The 25255-nt window shown below is 33.5% G+C and overlaps 1 protein-coding gene across 4 annotated transcripts; it reads right to left on the bottom strand.

Moving 5' to 3' along the window:
* Positions 1–846: 846 nt before the first annotated feature.
* LOC115701735 (filament-like plant protein 4) lies at positions 847–7189 on the bottom strand. 4 transcript variants are annotated; one of them, XM_061106665.1, is made up of 7 exons: positions 5842–7076; positions 5359–5417; positions 5284–5319; positions 4549–4768; positions 2003–4433; positions 1839–1878; positions 847–1686 (listed from the first exon to the last, which is right to left on the bottom strand). In XM_061106665.1, exons 2-7 carry the CDS (start codon positions 5401–5403, stop codon positions 1243–1245), a joined length of 3216 nt encoding a protein of 1071 aa, XP_060962648.1. In that variant the 5' UTR covers positions 5404–5417; positions 5842–7076; the 3' UTR covers positions 847–1242. The 4 variants fall into 4 exon arrangements, with proteins under 4 accessions (XP_060962648.1, XP_030485283.2, XP_030485282.2 ...); XM_030629423.2 differs by having other exon boundaries at positions 6756–7076; XM_030629422.2 differs by having other exon boundaries at positions 5284–5417; positions 6756–7189.
* Between the last annotated feature and the right edge of the window lie 18066 nt (positions 7190–25255).

Genomic DNA, 25255 nt, shown 5'->3' with positions numbered 1-25255 from the left:
TAAACTTCCCATTTTAAAAGAAATTGACCTCCATATTTAAATTAGGGATAGATATATTTTTGAAATTAAAAACTCTAATCAATCTCTACAATAAACTGAAATATCAACCATGGCACCTATAACAATGACATAAAACACTTTTTGTTGTCGCAATAACACACCTATCGTCGTCTTTATGGGTCAAAAAGAATAGTGTGAATGTTCCCGCGATTCGTGAGATCGTTGAACAAATATTTTATCTAACAACAATTTTGAAAGTCATCTCTGTTGAACAAGTATTTAATTTTTTAAAAATATTTATTTGTTGAAATGATATATTGTGAGATAATTTTTTAACATTGATATATAAATTTTAAGTTACTTATTCAATTTTGATAATGAAATCAGTGTATAAGTTTTTAATATGTTTTTGCCTTAATTTTTTACTAACGCAAATAAGAAATTTGCGTCAGTTAGAAGATAACAAAAACCAGAGATTGTTTGCGCAGTTCCTAATCGATGCAAGCCACTCGTTTGTATCATCACCTAACCCACATAAACATTTTCGAAATTTGAATTACGTAAGTTCGCGTCAATTGACAAAATATTTTATAAGAATTTTAAAATAACGCAAATAACACGTTTTGTAATCTACATTATGTACTATTGGGACGAGATTATAGTAACAACATTTTAGTTACAACATAATCATTGTTCCATGACCATGATCTACCAAGCCTTTTGTAATATTAAATAAATATTATTTGTGATTTTACATATATAAACAAAAATGTTTTCTAAAAAAAATTTAATAAAACTATATAAAATATAAATGCACTACAAATTAAAATATAAAAAATAATGTTAACAATGTGATTAAAAAAATTGTATTAACTAATAAAAATTTCAAACAAAGAAATCCAGAAACATAGGATTTTCTTACACATGGTTTTGCCGCATATAATATCATAATAAAAGTTTTGAAAAATATTTCATAGAACTAGGTAATGTATCATTTTAACCAAATTACAATATGAGGAGCAGAGGAAGAAACAAATGAACAGATTTAGATTATCATATACAGCCAATTTTAGTTACAAAATTAATCTCAACTTCGCAAATATCTTCTTCTGAGATTGAGCTTCACAGCCAGCAACTTCCCAAGAAAGGATTCTGGCTAAAATCTTATAATTATTTCTTTATGGAATTTCAACCACAAGTAAACCTCGTGTAACGTGGATCAGGAACCACACATAAGCCTGCCTAATGACCATTCTTTCCCTTGGAGGAAAAGAATCTGCTGAATCCGCGAGAATGTTTCTCTGGCGTTGCCGAAGAAGATGAAGTCGAGGAACCTGACTTGGGGGATTTGTGTACTGCATTCTTTGAATTGACTGGTGACTTCAAGATGTTTGTGTCTGAGTGGGATGGGCTACACGGAGAGTTATACACATCAATGGGAGACTCGGCTCCCACTCTGTTAAGAGTGGCAGAAGCAGCAGTTTCTGACTCAGCTTGATCACACTCCAGCAAGCTCAGGCCACTAGTAGTAGGTTCTTCTTCACCTTCACCTTTTTGACTCCTTTCACTGTATGGAGATCCCGTGAACTCTGGTTGAGGACGCATATTTTTCAACTGCTTACCGAGAAGAAATATGGTTTCTTGACACTCAGCTAGCTTTTCTGCTGCAGCTGCCAACTCTTTTTCCTGTGAAAGACAAGTTCATGAAATACATTTTAGCTTTAAAATGATTTTCTTTTGTCACGTACATACGAAGAGGACATAGATGTTAAGTAATAAGTAGTGCTATTATATGTTATTTCAACTTTGAGAATGAATGACGGCAAATAAATCATCACCTGGCTTTTGTCGACTTCATTATCACCGCTGCTCTCCTTCCTGAAAAGATTAAAAAGGAAAATCTAAATAACTTAGAAACAGAGAGTTCAGATTAATCAATATCTAAGTTTTCTTTAATTAAGACTTGAAAGAATTTTATATCTCTTTGATCACTTGAACTGACCTTTGTAACTGCTCTTGAAGCTCTTTACATCTTGCCAAAGCATCCTGATGATTCTTCTTTTCATCTTGAAGCTCAGTTTCCATACTCTCCGTCTTGACCCGGAGCAGGTTCAGCTCAGTTTCCAATTCTTGGGCCTTGGTTTCAAGTGACCGGTATGATTCCGCCATGCACTTCAACTGTGTCTCAGACAAGCTATTTGAGTTCTGCACAGAAGCCAATTGTGATTTAGCATCTGAAAGAAGCTGCTCGGTTTCCTGCAACTGAGACTTAGTCATCTCCAGATTTTCTGTACATCTTGTTAGATCTAAGGCAAGGTTACTTTTCTCGGACTTCAATTGTTCAAACTCCTCCACTGAGATCTTGCAGGAATTAGTATTTGACTGATAGCTTGACACGATATTTCCATCATCAGGAATCTCAGGGTGTGAAACAGAATTAGATATGTGGGCACAGCCATTTTGGTATACTTCATTTGAATCCTTCAGAACAACCTTATTTTCTGGTAGTGCAACCTTGTCAATGCAATCAGGACTGTTAGTTTCTGATTCATTTCCTTTGAAACCCAGAACATTAAACCTGAGTTCACTAGCTTTTGCTAAAACACGGGAAAGGTCAAGAACAAAATCAAGTAAACTTAGGTTGCTGTGCATGACTTTATTATAGGTCACAGAGAAATCTTCAATTCTCTTGCTGAATCCATCGCTTTCGGTGAAAGTGTCGTGGACTACCATAGCTTCTTTGCCCAAGAAGGTTACAAAATCATGGATCTGAGAAATGGCAGCAGCTAAATCTTTGCTAATCTGCTCACTTTCCCTGGCTGTCTGAGAAAGAGAAATTTCCTTTTCAGCAGTTAAGCCAGCATCTTCTGGATTGACCTGCCTATCAGATCTGGCATCAGAACAATGAACATCTTCAGAAACACAACTTACTGCGTGCTGGTGGAGAGTATCATGTGTCTCCTGGATGGCACATTTGATATCCTCCAAAATGGTCCCTACATCAGTTTCCTTTGACACAGACTCCAAAAGTACAGATATTCTGGATCGGAGATTCATCAGTGGCAGCTGCTTTTCATCAGATGATTCCACATTAGAGAGAGGCTGTTGATTTTCCAAAGAATTTGAATTACATTGCTGTTCTGAATGGATGTCTTTGCCAGTGATGACTTCAGAAGCATCATGGTTCACTCCTTCAGATATCTTACTGTTTGTTGAATCTGAACCAGATATGGTGCCATTAGAATCATTTGACAAACAAGCCAATTTCTCCATTTCCAAAAAGTCATCCATAAGATTTAAGTGGTTCTGTTTATCAGCCTGGTCTGACTTTTCGGTGTCCTTATCTTTCTTGAAATGAGAGAGCTCAGAAATCAATGCAGTAGCCCAAGACTCCGCACAGCTTCTGTCATCGTCATTTCCATCTTCAGACATGGAGGTCAAGCTGGGTGGGTTGCTAGCGTTCTGACTGAAAGAACCTTCTGTGGTTATTGGAACAATAGACTTCGGAGAAGTTTTGTGTTGATTGCTGTTTTGAATTTGTGCTTCCAAACTTTGAAGCTTGCTAGCAGTCTTAGCACACATGCTTCTAGAGGCTTGCAATTCACTATTGCGTTTTGCCAAAGCCTCTTTCAGCATTTTTGTTTCTTCTTCCATACCTAATAGGCGTTCAGTGAGAAATTCATTTTCCTTCTGATATTTCTGTACATTGTCGAGAGAAAACTCAGTCACATGGGATAGGTGTGGACTTGCAGGCTTAACAGGAGACCTTCTTACTCGTGAGTCACCATAATCACGTGACTCGTGGCCTAAACTCTCAACCTCTAGCTTCATTTGTGCAAGTGCGGCAGCACCTGGAAGCTTCTTTCGCACAAGAACACGTAATCTCTGGCACTCTGCTTCAAGCTTAGCTATCTTTTTGACACCCTCCATGTGCTGCTTGTTCGCTACTTCTGCAGACCTTATACTCATGTTCTTTTCCTCATTGCGAATTTCTAGCTCTTTAGAAGCAACATGAAGTTCATATTTCAATGAGTTTATTTCCCTCTCACAAGATTCAATGTTACCCTTCAAATGCTCAATATCTGCCTCAGCTTGTGATTTCTCTTCACTTATCTTCATGAGCATATTTGAACGCTCTTGCAAAGACCTTGATATAGCAGCATTCTCAGCACCGGACCTTCGGAGTTCTTGATCTAAGTTTTCTAACTTAGCTTCCAGCTCAAGCTTAATCTTCTCGCATTGTTTGTTTTTCGCAAGAATAACATCTTGCAACTTTTGCTCATGTTCTTCCTTCAAGTTACGTATCTGCCGCATGCACTCTTTGAGAGCACCATCCAAATGTGATGCTCGATCTTCAACTGTGAGCTTTGCGAGTGTCACAGATTCCAGATGTGTTTTTAATGCAACTGCTTCTGATTCCGCCTTTTCCCAACCTGAAACACAACAGAAGTTCTAAAATTGATAAACTTATATCAAGTTGAAAAGCTACTAACATGTCTTCTAGACCTTGATTACTATTTTAGTATGATAATAAGGTGCACAACATACCTGAGACAGCTTCTTCAGCAACTTTAGCATGCTGTTTCACCAGATTGTCCTTGTTAGTCATCTCTGTTTGTGCTGCCGTGAGCTTCTCATTCAATTCAGTTATCTGATCATCCAATGTCTTGACTTGCTCCTCATATGTCTTCACTTGATCTTCCAAGCCCGTCAGATGAGAATATTGATCCACCGATATTTGAACATAATTTGGTTTTTTGTATGGTTCCTGTTCTCATTAAAGGTAAAAATAAACAAAAGACAATTATTAAAATGTACCAAGTACATAAATCCTCAAGTAGAGTAGCAGACTATGAAGCTGAAATAACAATCAGTGCTTAACCAAAGCAAAAAAAAATAAATATGCACTAGTACTTCCTTTTAGTTGGTTCGAAGAGTTTCAACTGAAAGAATTACAACAGCTAATCCCCACAAAAGATATAAACTGATTTTCAGGTAGCTTAATCAGAAACAACACACACCAAAGGGAACAAGATGTTGAATCATGGGAATGTTAGAGACGCCTAAATTATCAGAACGAGTAAATCATATCAATGTAAGAACTTGTCCAACATATTAATAGTGTCTGGGTTAAAAAATACAGAGAAAATGCAAGAATAGCTGTTGTAATACACATAAAACACCACATGTTTATTATTTACAAGCCGCGAAACAGGAAAATAGGAAGGGAAAAAAAAAAGGAAAAAAGGAATTTATTTTGCTTTTCTACAAAAAGAAACATACCTCATTCTGGCTTCCAACTGTAGCCAAAGAAGCAGCCGCTGCATCTGCTGCTGCGGCTGCTTTTTCAGCTGCAGCTTTGTCTGATGATTTCTTCTTCCAGGGCCAACTCCTCCGGTCCATTTAGACTGTGATTTCTGAACCCAAATAAACTTAAATTATTCAAAAGAGCAAAACAAAGGGACAAACAATTTTCACAATTAAATAGATTCGCAAATTTACTGGAATTTAAGCAAAACCAAGTTACAGATAGGAACACAATTTTTATTTAGGAGCGGTTCGAAATTTCCATTATAATAAAAATGAAAAGTAATGGGTTTTCACGCAGTGCAGAGAAAAAGCATATCAGAAAACCATTTGAAGATTTACAAGGCTATTTTGTTGTCCCTTTTAGAATTTTTCACAGGCCTGCTGATATTCACGTCAATTATCAAGAAACACTCTTATTAATTTGCAAACAAATTATTAGTTCAGAGGGTTCGGATAAAAACATGGGTAATTAGCGCAATTTACAAAAAAATTAAACCAAACAAACATCAGTGAAAACAATTAAATAAATACATTTAAATTTCCTTTAGCTACAGTGTGATTTCTTCACCGAACAGAGTACCCGGATTTATTCCACCAAAGAATTCTATAGACAAATCTCCTAGTTAGAAAAATTATGGTTAACTGTAAGGACTACAGCAACGTTCATTTTATTTTGATTTTTTTTTTCTTTTTTTTGAGGAAAGATACAAAACAGCAAACGCAAAAACACCATTACTAGAAATAGTAATGTTCGAATACCACCCACGAAAAATTATACTTTACTGAAGACGGTTTACGTTTTTATACACAATGAGTTAAAAGAACACCAATACTGCTGAGCCTATGATTTGCAGAAAACATCCAACTCCAAGATCTAAACATCCACCTCTATATTGCTCAAGATCCTATTATTTTTATGGATGGAAATTTTGAACATAAACAAAAGGAAAAATATCTATTCAATTTTTTGTTTCAATACCGTTCAAACTTAATAGATCAAATTTTAAAAATCTAAGTCAACAGAACGAAGAGTGAACACCAGTATCGAAATATAGTGTATCTACCTCCCCAATTCTCAAAAAAAAAAAAGGTAAGCGACAATGAGATACTCATATCACAAAGCTCAAAATCAGACATTATTGGAAATCAAATTTGACACAGACACCATTAAATTCTAACAGATAAAAGAAAAAACAAAAACAAATATGGAAAGAATACAGAAACAGAACCATCACCGACAAAAAGATTTAAAAAAGATAACTCCATTCTCCAATCTGATTAAGCAAAACATCACGAAATCCAAAATCATGCGTTCAGAAAACACCAAAAAAAAAAAGCATTGAACAATCAATAATATTTTTCTTCACTATTTGTTTTTAATCAAAATCTTATCATATACACCAACAGTAAGCGAAAATTACGAAATGCAGAAGAAATCAGCTCACCAGAGAAGAAAAAAGAAATTAAATAGCTAGGGAAAAGCTGGAGTGATAAGAGATAGTGAAACTGTAGTAGTGAAAGAGACGAAAACTGAGTTCTCTTCAGAGATTCAACAATGGAGATCCCAGATTACGAAGATTTATTTCTTCACCTTCAAGTTTCGATTAAAAGAAATAAAAATAAAAAAAAAATAAAAAAGAAAGAGATAGAAATAAAGATAGAGAGATGAAGAAGAAGAAGCCGGAGGAGCGGGAGTCAGTGGTGCCGGTGGGTAAGGCTTGAGTGAAAAAATATTCGGACTTAGGTGTCACTTAAAAGGGAAGGACGTTCGAAATTATATAATAAAATAAATATTATTTTTTTTAAAAAAAAAAAAATAATAAATATAATTACTTTCCTTTTTCTTTTTTATTTCTTATTTATTTATTTTTTGGGTGTGTGCTTGTAATTAAATAAGAATCTGGGATATTTATTAAGAGAGAAGAGAAGATGGAGTCAGAGGAAATGACGAATATGTCCCTAAAAAATATATTATAATTTTTTTTTTTACGCTTGTGGGTGAAGCAAAAGAAGAGGAAGAGAAAATGAGATGAGGTGATGAGCTGTATCCGATAATTGAAAAAAAAAAAAAAAAAGTGGTAATGGTAGTAATGAATGGGGTATTTTGTTTTGTTTTGTTTTTATTGTTTTATTTAATTTTTTTTATGGTTTGGTTTGGTTAAATTACGAATTTAGACATTTGATTGGACCACACCGTCGTCGTCGTCGTCTCCTCACCTCAAGGCTTCCAGCTCATCACTTGACTTGCTTCGCTGGCTTGGCTAATGTAAATTGGCTACTATAAAAGTACTACACACACTATTATACTGCTAACTCTGCCATTGCGGCTATTTTCTTCTCCACTCACTCACTCACTCCATTGTCTCTGCTCCTCACTTTCCTTTCTTATTATTACTTTTAATAATCTTTTTTACACTACAGTAAAATCTACTCTATATAAGTATAATACTATCTTTTGGTAGAGTAGAGATAGGTGGCAGACATGAAAAAAATGGCAACAGAATTATAGGGAAAAAAACAACAAAATAAAATTTGTTAAATATAATAATTATTCCTTAAAAAGTTATAAATATTTACCATCGAAATAACAATTTTGTAATTTTATTTGTTAATTTTCTCTTCATTTAAGAAGATATTAATTATCCTCCTCATCCTTTTTACTCCTCATTCTCTCTAAGTTATACAATAATCTATATTTTAAGTATAAAGTAACAAATTTGGTATCACTAATAATATGGGGTCTCTTGAATTATTAGTGATATTAAATATTTTTCTTTAATTTTGAAAAATAGATTTGGTTAGATTTTTCTTAAATAATTAGAAATTTTATTATTTTTTTTTTTTTGAAAATGAAATATCAACTTCATTGAAATGAGCATTCTAATTACAAAATAGCTTGAAGATCAGCTAGAACATTATTCTCAGGAATGCTACGATCAGAGTAAAATCGAGAGCGTCTAGCCACAAAATGTGCCACTCGATTTGCTGATCGTTTAACAAAACGTAAACTAGTATTTGGTGAAGAAGACAGTAAAGTTTTACAATCATTAGTAACCAAACCAAATACCGAAGACATTTGTTGTGTACTAAAAATTGCTTGAACAGTGAGTAAGCTGTCAGTTTCCACCTCCATTGTATTCCACCCTTTATTCTTGATCCAACTAAGGGCCTCCTTAACCCCTAAAGCCTCAACTACCTCCGCCTTGTAATCCCCATGGTAATATTTAGCAATAAAATCAATTATTTGGCCGGTTGAATCACGTGCAACCACTCCAAACCCATAGGCATTTTCCTTCTCAAATATAGCACCATCGACATTGATCTTGATCGTATTAGAAGCAGGTGGTATCCATTGCTCAATGTTACTACCATCATGCAAAAGAGAGGATGATAATAAGCATGTTTTGTCTTGAGCTTTACGCCAATGATCAAGAGTAACCCAAGCCGAAGTGAGAATTTGAGTAGCAGAAGAAGCTTTTTTGTCCCAAACTAAGGTGTTTCTTGCTTTCCAAAGAGCCCAGCAGATCATAACCACACGACAAATAACATCATCATCATAATTAGCAAACACACTATAAAGCCAATGACCAATAGTGCCTTGCGAATCAGCTAAAGGAATCAAATCAACCTTGTGCCAGCAGCTTAGAGCAAGCGGGCAGTTGAGAAGAACATGAGAAGGAGTTTCGGCATGTAGTTGACAAACAGGGCAAGTGGGAGAGATACTTACACACTTAGTAACCAGTTGGAGGCATGTAGGAAGAGCATCAGAAACTGCTCTCCACATGAAATTTGTCACTTTTGGCGGTATTTTAAGGTGCCAAAGTTTGTGCCAGAATCCCGAATTGTTGTCCCTGCACCGAGAAGTCTTCGAAGTTGCAACATAGCATAGGCGGACTTGACGGTGTAGCCGCTCGTTCTATCCCCAGTCCAAGACCAACAATCTTCAGTAGCTGTAGAGCTAAGAGGAATTCCAAGGATGAGAGCCGCATCCCGTGTGTTAAACATATCCTGGACAAGAGAGACATCCCAGCTTCGAGTTGAGACATCAAAGAGAGAGCTTACCATATACCCATCGAGACCCGGTCCTGTAGTAGAGACATAGGGGTTGACAGAGTCAGGAAGCCAAGGTTGCTTGAGGATATGTATTGAAAGACCAGTACCAATAGTGATTCTAGCTCCTAGCCGAACCAGATGCTGTGCACTCCAAATGCTACGCCAGACAAAACTAGGATTATTACCCAATTCAGCATTTAGAAAATCAGTACGAGGGTAGTATTTAGCTTTGTACACCTGACTAGCAAGAGAAGAAGGAGAGTAGAGAAGTCTCCAGCCTTGCTTGGCTAACATAGCAAGATTAAAGTCATGGAGATGTCGAAAACCCATACCCCCAGAGTCTTTAGGTGCGGCCATACGATCCCAAGACATCCAGATGATACCTTGTCCATTTGAACTCTTTGTTTTCCACCAAAAGCTTGCCATAATTTTCTCAATGTCTTGGCAAATACCCAAAGGAATAAGGAAAACACTCATGGCATACGTTGGGAGAGATTGGATGACAGTCTTAAGCAAAATTTCTTTCCCAGCACGAGAAAGAAATTTACCATCCCAACTGTTGATTCGGTTAACAATTTTGTTCTTGAGAAAGCCAAGGATCACCATTTTTTTCCTCCCAATGATATTTGGAAGCCCCAGATAGAAAGAACCAGCAGTTGCTTCAGCCATTCCAAGAATAGAAGTGATTTGCTCCTTAACCGAAGTTACTGTGTTAGGACTAAAAAAGATGGAAGACTTGGTGACATTAACACGCTGTCCCGAAGCAAGCTCAAAAGTGTGAAGAAGTCTGTTCATACTACCAGCAGCATCAGATGTGGCTTGGCATAGGCGGACCCACATTGTAGCGAGGGGGGGCAGTCGCCCCCCCTGAAAAAAAAAATCGAGAAAAAAATGTATATGTATTTTAATTAGTTACAACATATATTTGTATTAAAAGATGATATTTATAGACATAATAGTAAACCTTGGTGTAATGGTTAAGGTAGTTGGTAAATAGGTTAGAGGGTAAAGGTTCAAACCCCACTAACTACACTTTATATTTTCTTTTTAAATTTATTTACGCCCCCCCTCACTTTAAATTCTGGGTCCGCCACTGTGGCTTGGCAGAAAAGATAACTGTCATCAGCGAAGAGCATATGCGTAATAGAAGGTGCCCCATTAGCCACGCGACAGCCTTGTATGATTCTGTTAGCCTCATAACTCTTGATTAAAGCTTAAAAACCTTCAGCACAAATGATAAACAGATAAGTAGACAATGGATCACCTTGACGAATCCCACGAGAAGGAATAATTGGCCCCAAGATATGACCATTATGAACCACAGAATATCTGACAGAGGTAACACACTTCATAATAAGATTAATCCATTTATTAGCAAATCCCATCTTGACCATAACAGCTTTCAGATAGTCCCACTCGACACGATCATATGCCTTACTCATGTCAAGTTTCAAGGCCATGAAGCCTTTTTTACCTCTTCTTTTCCGCTTCAGATAATGCATGACTTCAAAAGCAACCATAATGTTGTCAGAGATAAGTCTACCAGGTATAAAGGCACTCTGTGTGGGAGAGATAATAAGATCAATCATGCCTCTCATCCTGTTGGCTAGAACTTTGGCCACAATTTTATAAGAGACATTACACAAGGCAATAGGACGCAGATCACCCATAGTAGTAAAGTTCTTCTTTTTAGGAATCAGCACGAGGTGAGTGTCATTCATACTTGGTGGAAGTTCCTCAGTAACAAAGAAATTCGTAACAAGTTGCACAATATCAGGACCAACAGTTTCCCAATGATCATCATTATTTAATAAAAATCTCATTTTCACAAACGGTCACATTTCATGAAAAATATTTAACATCAATAACAATTCAAGTAGCATAATTAATTTTTTACAATCAAAGTTTATAAGGAAAAATATTTATTTATTTTTTATTAAATATTTTAAGTCTTCTAATTAATAAAATATAATTATATGGGAAGAATAGTATCCTACAAGCTGAACCATTTCGCATTTAATGTGGATTGTTCAATCTTGTGTGTGCTTGATCTAACAGCTGAGATTGAATAGTGTTGTACATGTAAGTAGTAGGGATATTTACTTTAAGTGCCCAGTAGTCGGCTAGCTTTTGCAAAAAAAAAAATTTTAAATACTTAATGTGATAGTCGGTCAATTATACTTATTTGAACTACTTATCTTTTACTTTAGTCTATTCTCATTTTCTTCGTTTATTCTTTTTCTTCTCACTTCACTCAACAACATTTTCTTCTCATCTTCTTCTTCTTCTCAATCGATGGTGTAGAGAAAGCTTAAAGAGTCGGAGCTTCGAAATTTGTCGCCAACCAAGAGTGGTGAAGAAGCACTTAAGAGTTAATCAAGGTAACCGTTTTAAAAAACCTCCTCACCTAAGAATCTATTCTCTAATTTTTCAAGGGCTTAGGGTTAGTTCATTAATATGTAAATGACTATGGTTTTCTGTATTAGGTTATTTTTTTTTATTCGCCATTATATATTTAGGGTGTTTATAAGAATTGTGTTCTGTTGATTAAGATTTTAAGACTCTATGCTATATTGTTTTTCTATATACTTGAAAAATCTAGGGCTTCAATTTCGTTGCATGGGTATTATTTGTTGATAGTTTGTTGTTAGAGAAATAATTTGGTAAGAGATATTTTGACAATGAAACAGACATAGTTGTGCAATAGAGAGAGAGTTTGTACATCTCTATTGTACAAGATATTTGTTTAAATTTTGTTAATTTGTAGTAATAATCACTCGTTCCCCAAAAATAACTTTTATATTGAAATTTTATATAATAGTGGTGTTGCGATAGTTGACTAAAATATGGATTCTATTCAATTGAGATGTATGATTAAGCTACTCTTATGGTGTATCTGTTATGATATTAGTATTCAGTTTCTTAGATAGATAATATAATTTATTGGTTAAATCGATTATTTATGATAATAACGTGGGTTAAAATAGTTAAAAGAGTTTCAAGAAGAATCATCATCAGATTTCTTCGCTTCTTCCTCAACTTTCTTCCCTTTACAATATCCAAGAAAGCCAGCGTGGAGTTCGTCCTTGAGGTAGTCAAAATTTCCTTTGGGATTTTCCTTCCAGAATTCATAATAAACCTCCAGATTGGCTGTTTCGTACTCTTCAACCTCCTTTTGGAATGTCTCCTGCTCAGAACCAAAGGATTCTTCCAAGGAAATCTTCTCCCTAGGCTCCTTGGTTAAATTCTCGGTCAACTCTCTAACTTTGGCTTCTTGATTCTGAAGGAGTGTGCGCAGTCCTTCCCTCTCATTGGTCAGAGCCTGCACCTCCTTGGATACTGCCTTAAGATCCTCCTCAAGCTTGACTCTGGATGGTATGTCCTTTATCTCTTACTTTAAATCATCAATGGACTTATTCACAGCAACGAGTTGCTTATTCACTTTGCCCAGTTGATGGCTAGAATATTCAGCATCTTTATGAGCCTCTTCCAATGCCTTCTTCAAGTCAATGGGGTCATGGTAGCCTTTAAAGTTGTAGACTTAGCTCAAGAGTAGGTGTATTCCAACTTTAGATTAACTTGCAAGGAGAAACAAAGTTAAAATTTATGTGCAAAAATACTCGTACAGAGAAATTAGTAGATAAACACTTACCCATATGACTTCTTTTAGAACTTTCGACTAGGAGTTCCACAGACATCTCTTCCGCCCCAGTGAGCTGCTCATTAACCTTGGCATCAGACGATCTTGGTAGAAATTGAGCATCTCCTTGGCCTTCTTTATTTATGGTAGGAGTGTGGGCGGACTAGCTACTGGTTTTGGCAGGTTGGGCCCCTCATTGTTAGCCCTCTTAGAGCTTTTGGCCTAAGTGTTAAGAGGTTAAGAGTTGGAAGTCTTCTTGGCCGGAAGGATAACCTCAGGGATGTTCGTGGAGATGGTAATTGAGCTCCTCTCAATGTTAACTTGAAGTGTCTTGGTGCTCAGCCATGCTCATGGGAAGAGCATTGTCCACCTTCGGACGTTTGGCTGGAGATTTTTACCCAGAAGAATCACCTAACCTCTTCCTTAGTGCACGCATCATTTTCTTCGGCATGGCTGCACAAAGAAAACAGTTGTTAAAAATAGAAACAAATAAGAATAAATAGAGACAAGTGAAAGAAAAAATTGCTACCTTGTACTTCAGGGAGTGAACCCTCCCAAACAAGTAACGATGGGGCATCTTCATCAGAAGAATTCCCATCTTCTTCCTCGACCACCACGACCTTCCCTTCCCCTATCACCTGGTCAAAAGGACGACCAGCTTCCTCAGGGCATCCCTAATTATGATAGGCCTTTTAAGTGCTACAAGATCAACCTTATAGGTTTTCTTTTTTCTTCTTCTTCTTCTTGTTCTTCTTCAGAGCCTCCTACTCAGTAGTAACCCCCTCGACTACCTGTTCAGACTTCTAGACCTCCTCAGACGGGTAAGGCCCGTACTTGATAAGATTAACTGTGGTGATCAAGAGGGAAATGTTCTGAGTAGAGTTCAATAGTTGAAGAATCTTTTTGGCTCTTGGCCTTAGACCCAAGGTAAATAAAGGACGACAGTAAGAAGGGATGTGCTAGAAGGAAAGAAGGTTGATACCCATATCTTTGATGAAGTAGTAATCTTTGACAAATCCACCGATCTGGGACACCACCTTGTCCGTGGTACCTCTTAACCACCGGTATTCATTCTAGGAGAAATAGAAATACCCGTACACGTTCTACTTTGGGTTTAATTTCAAATCGAACAGCCAGTTGGTGTCGTGGGTGGAAGGTTGACCCCATCCTTGAGAAGCATACAACACGAACAACGTGGCCAAGTACTTGATTCCTATGGGGGTGAATTTGGTCGGACATAACTTGTAATAGTTGGCCATCCCCTTGAAGTAAGGGTGCAAGGGTAATAATGCACCATGTTTGGCGTGAGGTCCTGACCACGCATAAAATCCACCCCTAGCACCGAGGCTAGGTAGAAATGCATCTACCTTCCTGAGGAGACCTTCCTCGAAGAGATTAGTTAATCTCTTAAAAGTGAGTATGGATGGAGGTGAGACCCGCATAAGACCTTTCTTCCCTTTGGTGCTCATGGGTCGAGCTTCCTTGTACTCATCATCAACATAGTCATGACCCTCCACCAAGATGTTGCCTAGCTCGGAGACGACTCTCCAGCTTCATTATAGCCACTAAAGGAAGTGCTTGATTCTCATCTTCCTCTTCTTCTTTTTTAGCGTCATAAGGACCATCAGGACGAACCTCGCGCTGTTCCTCAATCTCTTGGACTTCAACGTCCCCAGTTACAACTTCAGCCTCCTCGCTCAAAAGCCTAGCCTGTTCTACCCCAGCCATTGTGAACAGCTGAGCGAAGTGGGGATCAAACTCTAAAGCCTTCCTCATAGTGTATTTTGTATGTGCCATCATTCTACGCTTGGACAGCAGCTTCAATTTAGAGGTGTGTCTCGCAACATTCACAGGAACATCAGCTACGGTGGTATGCCTAGCAGATGAAGAAGACCAGCCTACTGGGAGTGTGTCAACAACACCAAGTCAGACCTGATATGTCCAGGAATTAGGAAGATATAGTCTCCAACCTTTCTTCTGTTCCTAAATAAATCGACCTTACCCTTCTCCACTTATCTGGTCAGGGTACTAATGATGCTACACTACAAGCTGTGGGGATTCTTAGTGATCACTACTGACTTCCCAATCCTCAAAGCTTAAAGTTGTAAGGCTTTTGCTAGTTGAAGATGAATTTGTACCAGATTTTAAAGAGGTTCGGCCCCGTAAGAATGGTAATAGCCTATTTCCCTTGTATTTGTATTAACTTGAGAGATATAATAAAGTGTTCTTTCTCTCTAGAGCTCTTACAATTGATTTCTAAGAGATCACTATTTTCTCTTGACTGTGTTTCTCTAAATTAATTATTTCGTCCCCCTCAATAGTGAGATTATGCCATTATATAGGAGCTTAATATATGAAGAATAGTTTCCCTTAATATATAATGAATAAAGTAGGAAACTACATTAGTTCTATAATTACAATGTAAAACATAGGAAACTGAGGCGCATTGCCTTTATTCTCTGACTCAATCCCACAAATATATGAATTATCTTCGTGTCTTGGAAGTGACGAGACTGATCTCTAGAATTGCCATACAAATTGATTTGTGCATTATGTATACATAATATACGGTAAAGTGTATTGTATATAATATTTTAGTTTACATACAAATTGTATAATTTAATGTTTATTGTGTATATTACTGTATAGTTATATGTAGTTGTTGTAATGTATTATTGTTAAAATAGATACATAATAGTTACTATTTGATGTGTAGTTTACTAGTTTAAGTTTTTGTGTTTTGGTTTAACGTATGTAATTGCTTCGTATTCCGTGTGTACATAGTATACAATAAGGTGTGTTGTCTATACGGATTTGTATTTATGTATGTGTTGTATAAATTAGTGTATATTGTGCATATTTATGTATACTAAATGTGTGTACATTGTATAAATTAATGTATATTATGTTCTCTGATTTAAGATGTATACTTAGATTAGGTGTAGGAGTGTATGTTTGTTAAATTATATATGTAATAGTTTAGAATATATGTATAAGTGTTATTTATTAAGTTAGTTTTTTTGAGTGTTTATTTGCATTCTGAGACTGACTTAAATTTTGTGTATATATAGTATACAATATGGTATATTATTTATACCGATTTAATTTTTTGTGTAAATCGTATTAGATAATGTATATTGTATAATTCGATTTACGATGTATACTTAGATAGATTGGGGTATAATATATTTGTTGAATATGTATACAAGATAGTTTATAATATTTTATATTATTGTGTTGTCTTTATGTTTTTACAGGAGTGTGATCAATATTTTAATAAATATGAGAATCGTGTTTAGGGTGATGATTTTCTTTCCAAATAACAATTTTTTTGTCGGAGTGGGAACACTAGTTTTGTGAAAGTTTTTGTTGTTATTTTGCTAATTTTGCTATCTTATGTGAATTTTTATGGTCGGAGGTCGGATATTGACAAGAGCACAAAGTATTGTTAGAGAGTAAGTGAGACAGATATTTTGAAAGTTGTGTTTGTGGATAAACTGTCAAAATAAGATTAGTGGTAACTATGTTGTTTACTTTTTTTATATATATTTATTAATTATATAGTTTACAATGATATTAAATGTGTATTATTTTTGTATTTTTTGTAGAGAATGTAGTGTATTCGTTATAAAATATGATGAATACTTTATACATGAAATGATAAACCATGTCCCCAAATCTTTGAATATGAATAGGGAAATTTTATTTTAAATGCTTAAAAAAAATACCTTCTAACAAAATTTGGACTATTAATTAATTTATACAATTAAATGCTATTGTTTTCAATTTCTACCCAAAATAACCTCCCTTTCATTTTCCTTCTCTCTCTGTCTCTTTCTCTTCCTCACTTTCTCTTCCTCTTCCTCGCACCACCGAGACCTAACCAGACCCAAGCACCGAGACTACCAACTACCATCATCGAACCTCTTTTCCTCCACTACCACCGAACCTCCTCATCTACCCAAAAACCCAAACGAAACCCAGAGGCCTAAGACCGGCCGGACCTCCATAGCACTCAAGCGTCAAAAAACCTAGAGGCCTTGAACCTCTGTCTCCGTCTCCGTCTCCGTATTCATCTTCATCTTTGTGTTTATTTGTTTTTTTATTAGATTTATGTTTATTTCAAACCTTAGATGGTTGTGGTTATGGTATTTTCTGGCCAAAACGTGATTATCGATAGGTTGTCGATAGTTTATCGATGATTTATGTTTATGTAACACAGTTTTGTTAATTTGACATTTATCGATAGGTTATCGATGACATTTATCGATAGGTTATCGATAGTATATCAATGAAATTTATCAATAGGTTATCGATAGGTTATTGATGATTTTTGTTTGCACATAAAAATAGCAGTGCACAGACACAACCATCGATAATTCATCGATAATCACATTTTGGCCAGAAAACCATACCCTCCACCACCATCTAATGTCTCAAACAAATACGAATTCAATGAGCTTCTAGTTGGGGGAGAGTTAGGTGGGCGGTGGTAAATGGCGATGGTGGTTGAGAGAAGTCGAGGAGGAGGAAGAGAGAAAGATTTGGGTAGGGAGATTTGGGGGTTGTTGGATTAAGTTTTTGGTAGATGAGGAGGTTCGGTGGTGGATGAGAGGAGGTTCAGTGGTGGTGGTTGGTGATCTCGGTGCCTGGATTTGGGTGTCTTGGTGGTGCGAGAAAGAGGAAGAGAGAGTGAGGAATAGAATGAGACAAAGAGAGAAGGAAAATGAAAGGGAGGGTATTTTGGGTAGAAATTAAAAATAATAGCATTTAATTGTATAAATTAATTAGGAGTCTAAATTTTATTAGAGGATATTTTTTAAGCATTTAAAATGAAATTTCCCTATGAATATTATTCGGAAGAAGATGTGTGTTGAGCTTTTTGTGCATGGTATGAGAAAGGAGTTGAATGGATATGAATCTAGTTCAGAGTTTACTGAGAAGAAGATACGTGTTGAGCTTTATACAACCATTAGATGTGAGCAAGGCATTTCATCAAATTTAAATTTCTGACAGCTGTGAGTTTTGTTCTCTAGGTTTACTATGTATGAGTCAGTACAATCATGTACTTTGTATACAAGCAGGTTTGACATTTCTACTTGTAAAAATAAATATTTTAGTTGAAGTTATAAATGAGCAATATTTTTGTTTAAGTGTTTATGAGATTAGATTAACATGTATACTTAGGGGTGTTCGCGGTGCGGGTAGTGCAGTTTTTAACTATTTTTTCAAACCAACCCGCACATGCAGTTTTTTTAATTTCTCAAACCGCACCCACACCGCGAAACTAAGAAATCGCAGAAATCGCACCACAAAAAATAGTGCGGTGCAGTGCAGTTTATGTGGTTTTGACTTTCACCAAATAATTAAACTGTCACAAATACAACAAAGCTTGAACAACACTTGTCAAAAATACCATAAGGCTTGAAAATAAATATAAAAAAAAAGTTTCAAGTTTCAACAATACAATAATTAGTGGATTTAGGCTGGACCTTCACATATTGGACCTAAATAAACATAAAAATTGGTATTTTTATAATATGGGTGTGGTGCAATTTGAACCGCATATTAACAATTCAAAATTGTAAACCGCACTGCGCATTTTAAGAAAAATTCAAATTGCGACTACACCACAAAAAATTTTGAATTGCATTTTTTTTGCGGTGCGGACAGGCAGTTTGAGCGGTTTCATGAACACGTGGCATGCATTAATGTATTATTTATCGATATGCATCAATGAACTAATAAGTTGATTAAATTAAATATATACATATATATTTACAAGGTAGTATATAAAATAATAAAATGTTAATATGGATATATATATGCTATTTTAAGAATGTGTGCATTTTATATTTTATAAGATTTATTATGATATGCATACAGTTATAAACTAGTAGGTTCATTTATAAATTATGTTGTACAAATGGTTGTTAATTATGTGCATATATATATATATATATATATATCTTAGTTCAAGAATGCATGCATTTGTACTTTTTATAAACTACCTTGTAAATATACATGCAGAGTTTTTTATCAGGTGTATAATTTTGTCATACAATAATAAATTAGTAGGTTTATTTTGTTACAAGGTAATACAAAATAAATAAAATTGTTCCTTGTACTTCAAGCTGATATCTCTATATTTATGCAGTATTTTTCCTGAGATAGTTATCAAGTATGTGAATGTAGATAATGCTCTATATTTGTTGTCCCAATACTATTTTTGTACCAAAGAGCGAAGACATACTACTAAAGTTGCTAACTCTCTTACTTCTTTGAGTGTTGCATGCATATACATATTCTGCAATGTTTGATGTATGTTTTGTTGAATACGGTGTGAAAGATAAACTTCTGATTGTTGATCGCATTGTTGTATTGATTGTTTGGTTGATATGTCGAATGGTAGAATGAGTGAAAGCTTGATCGATTTTGAAAATTTATTGATCAAAGTTTTGATGTATGCGACTGAAGCTTTTTTTCATTCACTAATGGAGTTTTTTTTTTGTTCTTGAGAAGATTTTGATGTGTGCAATTTTGAATTTATTTACAATCACAGTGAACAATTTTGCTGATATAATTGTAGTTTTGAGGAAGGAGATCGATGTTGAATGGTTGATGAGTCGGCGATCAAGCTTTTGTGTTCGTGAATGGTTCTTTTTTCTTCTTCTTTGAGAATGGTTTGAATGGCAAGAATCCATTGAGTTATAGTTTTATAAGTTTCCCTGTTAGTCCATTATACACGCGTGATTGAAATGATTCAATCCCGTGGATAATGGAGGAGCACGGGGCGTGATGGGACGATTTTGCAGGTTTCATGTTTGCAATTCTGGTATTATATTTTTTTAAAAAAATTCTCGGTAGGGATGATAACGTGGAGCGTTAATAAAATGCTATTAAATTAATTAACGGTAATATTAATAATAAATTGTATTTTAGGTATATAAATGAAAATTTTCCTTATATTTATCGCATCATATAGGTGTAATAACAATTTTTTTTATAATTTATATTATAATTACAATAGCTAATCTATAAATTTTTGAAATATTTCAAATTAGTGTTGAAATTAAAATTATAATATTTTGTACACACTTGTGTTTATGTATAAAAAGGCAGTCATAACATAATATTTTGCACTATATTACTAATGACGTCATAAATTATTTTAAAATTTTTGTACGTGCTACTTACTTTAATTACAATATACATAATTATATAAAAAATTAAATTATATTTATTTAGGTGTAAAAAAAAAAACACACGAAGCTCAAAGAAAGTAGCTTCAACACCCCCAAAACTTTGAAGTAAAAGTCAAAACTATGAGTGTTGGGTTGAAAATTATTCACATAAGTTTATGAAAATATATTAAATTTAAAATATTATCAATTAATAATGAACATTAGTTTCAGATTCTTTATAGATTGTAAAGTGAAAAATAAGACCACTAGCATATTTATTTTGATCCAGCACTTCATTAATTAATTAAGGTGTTAAAAATAGTTAATATTAAATTAACATTTGATCGATGAGTATTTAAAATGTGTTTTTTTTAAAAAAAGAATTTAAAATGTGATTAATGACACAAATTTTATATCAAACTGGGACATTTAATTTAACTAAAAAAAAAAGAACTGGGACATTTAAAATTCCAAAATCTATAAAATTGTCTCCACCTCAACTTTTCTTCGATTTTAAATTTGACAAAAATGAGAATGGTTAAAAGATAGGGTGTTTACACATTTGGTACCCTGTGTTTTATCTAAATACAAGTTTAGTACTCTGTATTTTTAATAATACTTTTTTGGTAACTTGTATTTTACAATCATACGTATTTGGTACCCTAAATTCAAATTTTTTTAATAAAATTTAATCAATTGAATCAATTTTCTAAAGTTTTATAAATTCTGAATTCAAATTTATTTATTTGATTACATATAATTGAGAACTGTTTGGTTAAATTAATAAAACTGTAGTGAAAAAATTTTATTTTAGGATACTAAATATGTACAATTTAAAAATATGAGGTACCAATTAAGTATTATTGAAAACATAAGGTACCAAATATGTTTTCCATAAAAACACAAGGTACTAAATAAGTATATTTCCTAAAAAATATAACTAGTATTTTTAAAAAATATCGCTAATCAATTGTAAAACGACATTTATAAAAAGTGTTTGGCACGACTGTATCCAATAACAAGGCACATAAAAATAGGGGTTGAAATGATGAATATTCCGTCCAAAAATTGAAAATTGTGAAAATAGTACGAAGACATTTTTGCAGGATCGGGAATGGCTTATGTCATAAATTTATGGGAAAAGAAAACTGGACGCAACCATTTCTATCTGTTAGAGATATTATTACAATGGAAGATAAACCAAGATATATACAACTCAATTGTAAAAATAATACAAGGACAATAAAAGAGATTTGATTAAATATATGTTACAATACATATATATATACACTATATATTACATATATATATATATATGAAAGGTAGAAGAGAAGATTACAACACATGCATGTAATATAATATATGTATATATAACAAGAGAATAATATATATGTATAGTAACATATATTTAATCAAATCTCTTTTATTGTCCTTGTATTATTTTTACAATTGAGTTGTATATATCTTGGTTTATCTTCCATTGTAATAATATCTCTAACAATCAAAAGCTTATTTCCCCCTATCTCTAAGCACTAAGGGAACTCTCTAGCTAGGAAATAGCTTTGGGAATTATCAAGCCTTAGGGTTTTCTAGCAAAGTGCTTTCTTGATAGAAAACTTCTTTTTTACAAATGAGCACATTAGACTCCTTTATATAGTGTTTAGGTGATCACACTTAGAATTCAAACTCACCATCTCATTTCTCTCATATAATGAGCATTAATATAGTTTGTAACAACTATATTTCAAACCATTTGAATCCTATCATCAAATTGTGTAACATCTCTTTTATTACACAATATTATGATCAACCAAAAGAAGTTACAAAAGCAATTAACTTTGTAACTCTTCTCCATGTTATAAAGTGTAGGTTACAATTTTAAGTTAAATAAATTATATGTTACACAATTTATTTACCAAACACCTAATACATATTATTCACATAATAATATATATTACTACATTTTAATCTACACTTATTATATTATAAAATAATATAACAATCCCCCACTAGATTAAAATGTGTAACACACTTGTAACATTTATTTAATCAATCAAAATATTATATCAAAATATAACATTCCCCCACTTTGATTGAATAAATACACACTTTCAAAGAAGTCTTGCTTAGGTGCATTAGGTAAAATGTCTTTCGACTTGAATTTTACCTTAGTGTAGTTACCACAAAGTTTGATGAAATTTTGGTTGCCGTAGCATTGAACCACTATTTCTTTAGTACAAACCGGTAATAACACACACACCCTCGCTAATGCTCACTTGAGACCGCGTGTCTCGCTCTTGCACCGTTAATGGCCATGTGCAAAATTCCAATTCATGGACTCTCTAGAGAATAACTCCCAATTCTCATAAGAGGCGGCACCACCTCTAGTCCATATAGGTGGAGTTTTAGTGTCTCACCACTCTTTAGACACTTCTTAAGCTTAAGTGAGTTTTCTTAAGCTTAAGCTCCATTAAAAAACCTTTTGGTTTTAACCCTCAATTTTCACAACATGTACTCATCCATAGATGGGACAATTGAGTACCATATTCACTCTATTGACTTGTTATTACCTATTGAACTTAAGACTAGATGTTTACTAGTGTCAAGATAGGTTACCATCAATGAGAGAAACACTAAGGGAGTTTAGGTCCCATCCCTCGAAAATTCATGCTTTAATCTTGTACGGAGATTAAGCGATTTGTTATAACCTCTCACTATTGATTCCATGTGAATCATGCATGCCAAAAATATAGTGTTCACTTTGTGACCACTTTTCTCCTTAAGTACTTAAGCTTTGAAAATTCAATCATAAAAGATTAATTTTCACACAACTCAAATTCTCAATAATTTTGATACCATGCATATCAAAATTAAACACTAATTTAGACACTAAACATGTCTAAATTATACTTTATTTTAAGACACCAAACATGTCTTAAACTTTTCATATTGGAGTATCACCCCCACACTTTCACATTTCACTATCAAGATAATATCTTGATTTTAAAATATAGAAGACCATTTTGTCTCTATAACTCTTTTAATTAATTTCCTTCTTGAAATTATTTTCACTTAACTTTGACACAAAAATATGTCAAAATTTTACATATACACATAGCCAAATTTGATTTAGAATTTGAATTCAAAATCAAATAAATTAATCAATAATGTCTCAACACATTTTGATTAAATTTGTGGCTCACCCCCACATTTTTAGCATAAAGTGTATATAAAATATCACTTTTGTATTTTTTCCTCTTCAAATGACTCTTTAAGGCCACTTTAAAAATATCATTTGACATTTTTAGTTTTCTCACCAAAACTAAAATATCAAACTCACGTTACTACTCATAAAATAATGTGATTATTTTTACTTATAATTTTAAGGTTATCTCCTTATTGAGATTAGCCCAAAATTATACCAAAGTTAACAAAATTCTCATCAATTTTGTTCACAACTTTGATCATTTAAGATTCAAAATTGCTTCTCCAATTTTGTTATCTTTTCACTATTTTTGAATCCACATTAATTCATTTACTTTTGAGTCCAAAATTGCTCTTCCAATTTATGGCTCATTTCACAAGTTTGGATTCACTTTTAAGCCATTTGTTCTTGCTTATGACAATGCAAGTCCAATAAAAGTGTAACTCTCATAGTCCACTTTTCCTTATCTCAAATATGAGATGATTATCTCTTATAACCCAATAAAAGATGTAACTTCTCAAAAGTCATCTTTTATTATCTCATAAAGTGAGATGTTCACTACCAAATTGAAAAAGAATTTAAAATATTCTTTATTCACAAAATAGATGATAATAATTCTCACAATAATAATAAACACTATTTTATTACTATCAATATTATTATCATACTATATATAACTCATATATTAATATAATATGTATTTTACTAATTAACATCTCATATGTAACATACACATAATATCAATATTAAATTAATAAATACATATGTTACATATCTCATATATATAACATATATACTATAATATACATATATATCATATGCACATAATATATACATTAATTACACAACTATATATGTTACATACCTCACACATATATAACATATATATACACTTTAATATGCATGATATATATTATATATATTATATATACATGTCTCATATAAATACATAGAAAATAAGTATTTCTACATATTTAATCTCATAATATATATATTATGTCATATCTCATCATATATGTAATACACATAACTCATATACATGTTATATATTATATATCTCATATATATACAAATACAAACATGTAATAAATTCAAATATCATATTATATACTACTATATATATTAATATGATACAAACACATAATCACATATATGTCACATATATATATCATATATATATTACTATCATATAAAATAGTAAATCACATAATATACACCACCATGCTCACCCATGAATGGTTTTCACATAAAATCTCTTATCCTTGTATTCTCACAATCTTGATTTATTATCTCCTCTTCCATTGAAAAGGTATAAGCTTTTGATTGTTAGAGATATTATTACAATGGAAGATAAACCAAGATATATACAACTCAATTGTAAAAATAATACAAGGACAATAAAAGAGATTTGATTAAATATATGTTACAATACATATATATATACACTATATATTACATATATATATATATATGAAAGGTAGAAGAGAAGATTACAACACATGCATGTAATATAATATATGTATATATAACAAGAGAATAATATATATGTATAGTAACATATATTTAATCAAATCTCTTTTATTGTCCTTGTATTATTTTTACAATTGAGTTGTATATATCTTGGTTTATCTTCCATTGTAATAATATCTCTAACAATCAAAAGCTTATTTCCCCCTATCTCTAAGCACTAAGGGAACTCTCTAGCTAGGAAATAGCTTTGGGAATTATCAAGCCTTAGGGTTTTCTAGCAAAGTGCTTTCTTGATAGAAAACTTCTTTTTTACAAATGAGCACATTAGACTCCTTTATATAGTGTTTAGGTGATCACACTTAGAATTCAAACTCACCATCTCATTTCTCTCAT

This window comes from Cannabis sativa, chromosome X (genome assembly GCF_029168945.1).
Source record: "Cannabis sativa cultivar Pink pepper isolate KNU-18-1 chromosome X, ASM2916894v1, whole genome shotgun sequence".
Lineage (NCBI taxonomy): Eukaryota > Viridiplantae > Streptophyta > Magnoliopsida > Rosales > Cannabaceae > Cannabis > Cannabis sativa.
This window is presented reverse-complemented; position numbering and strand designations above follow the sequence as displayed.

Bases quoted from the DNA above. Each gene is read 5' to 3' on its own strand.
- LOC115701735 (XM_030629422.2), bottom strand. From the start codon at position 5,403: ATGGACCGGAGGAGTTGGCCCTGGAAGAAGAAATCATCAGACAAAGCT. The intron at 4,434-4,548 runs GTATGTTGTGCA...GTTGTGTTTCAG, and splicing joins TGCTGAAGAAGCTGTCTCAG to GTTGGGAAAAGGCGGAATCA. The intron at 1,879-2,002 runs GTCAGTTCAAGT...TAATCTTTTCAG, and splicing joins CTTCAAGAGCAGTTACAAAG to GAAGGAGAGCAGCGGTGATA.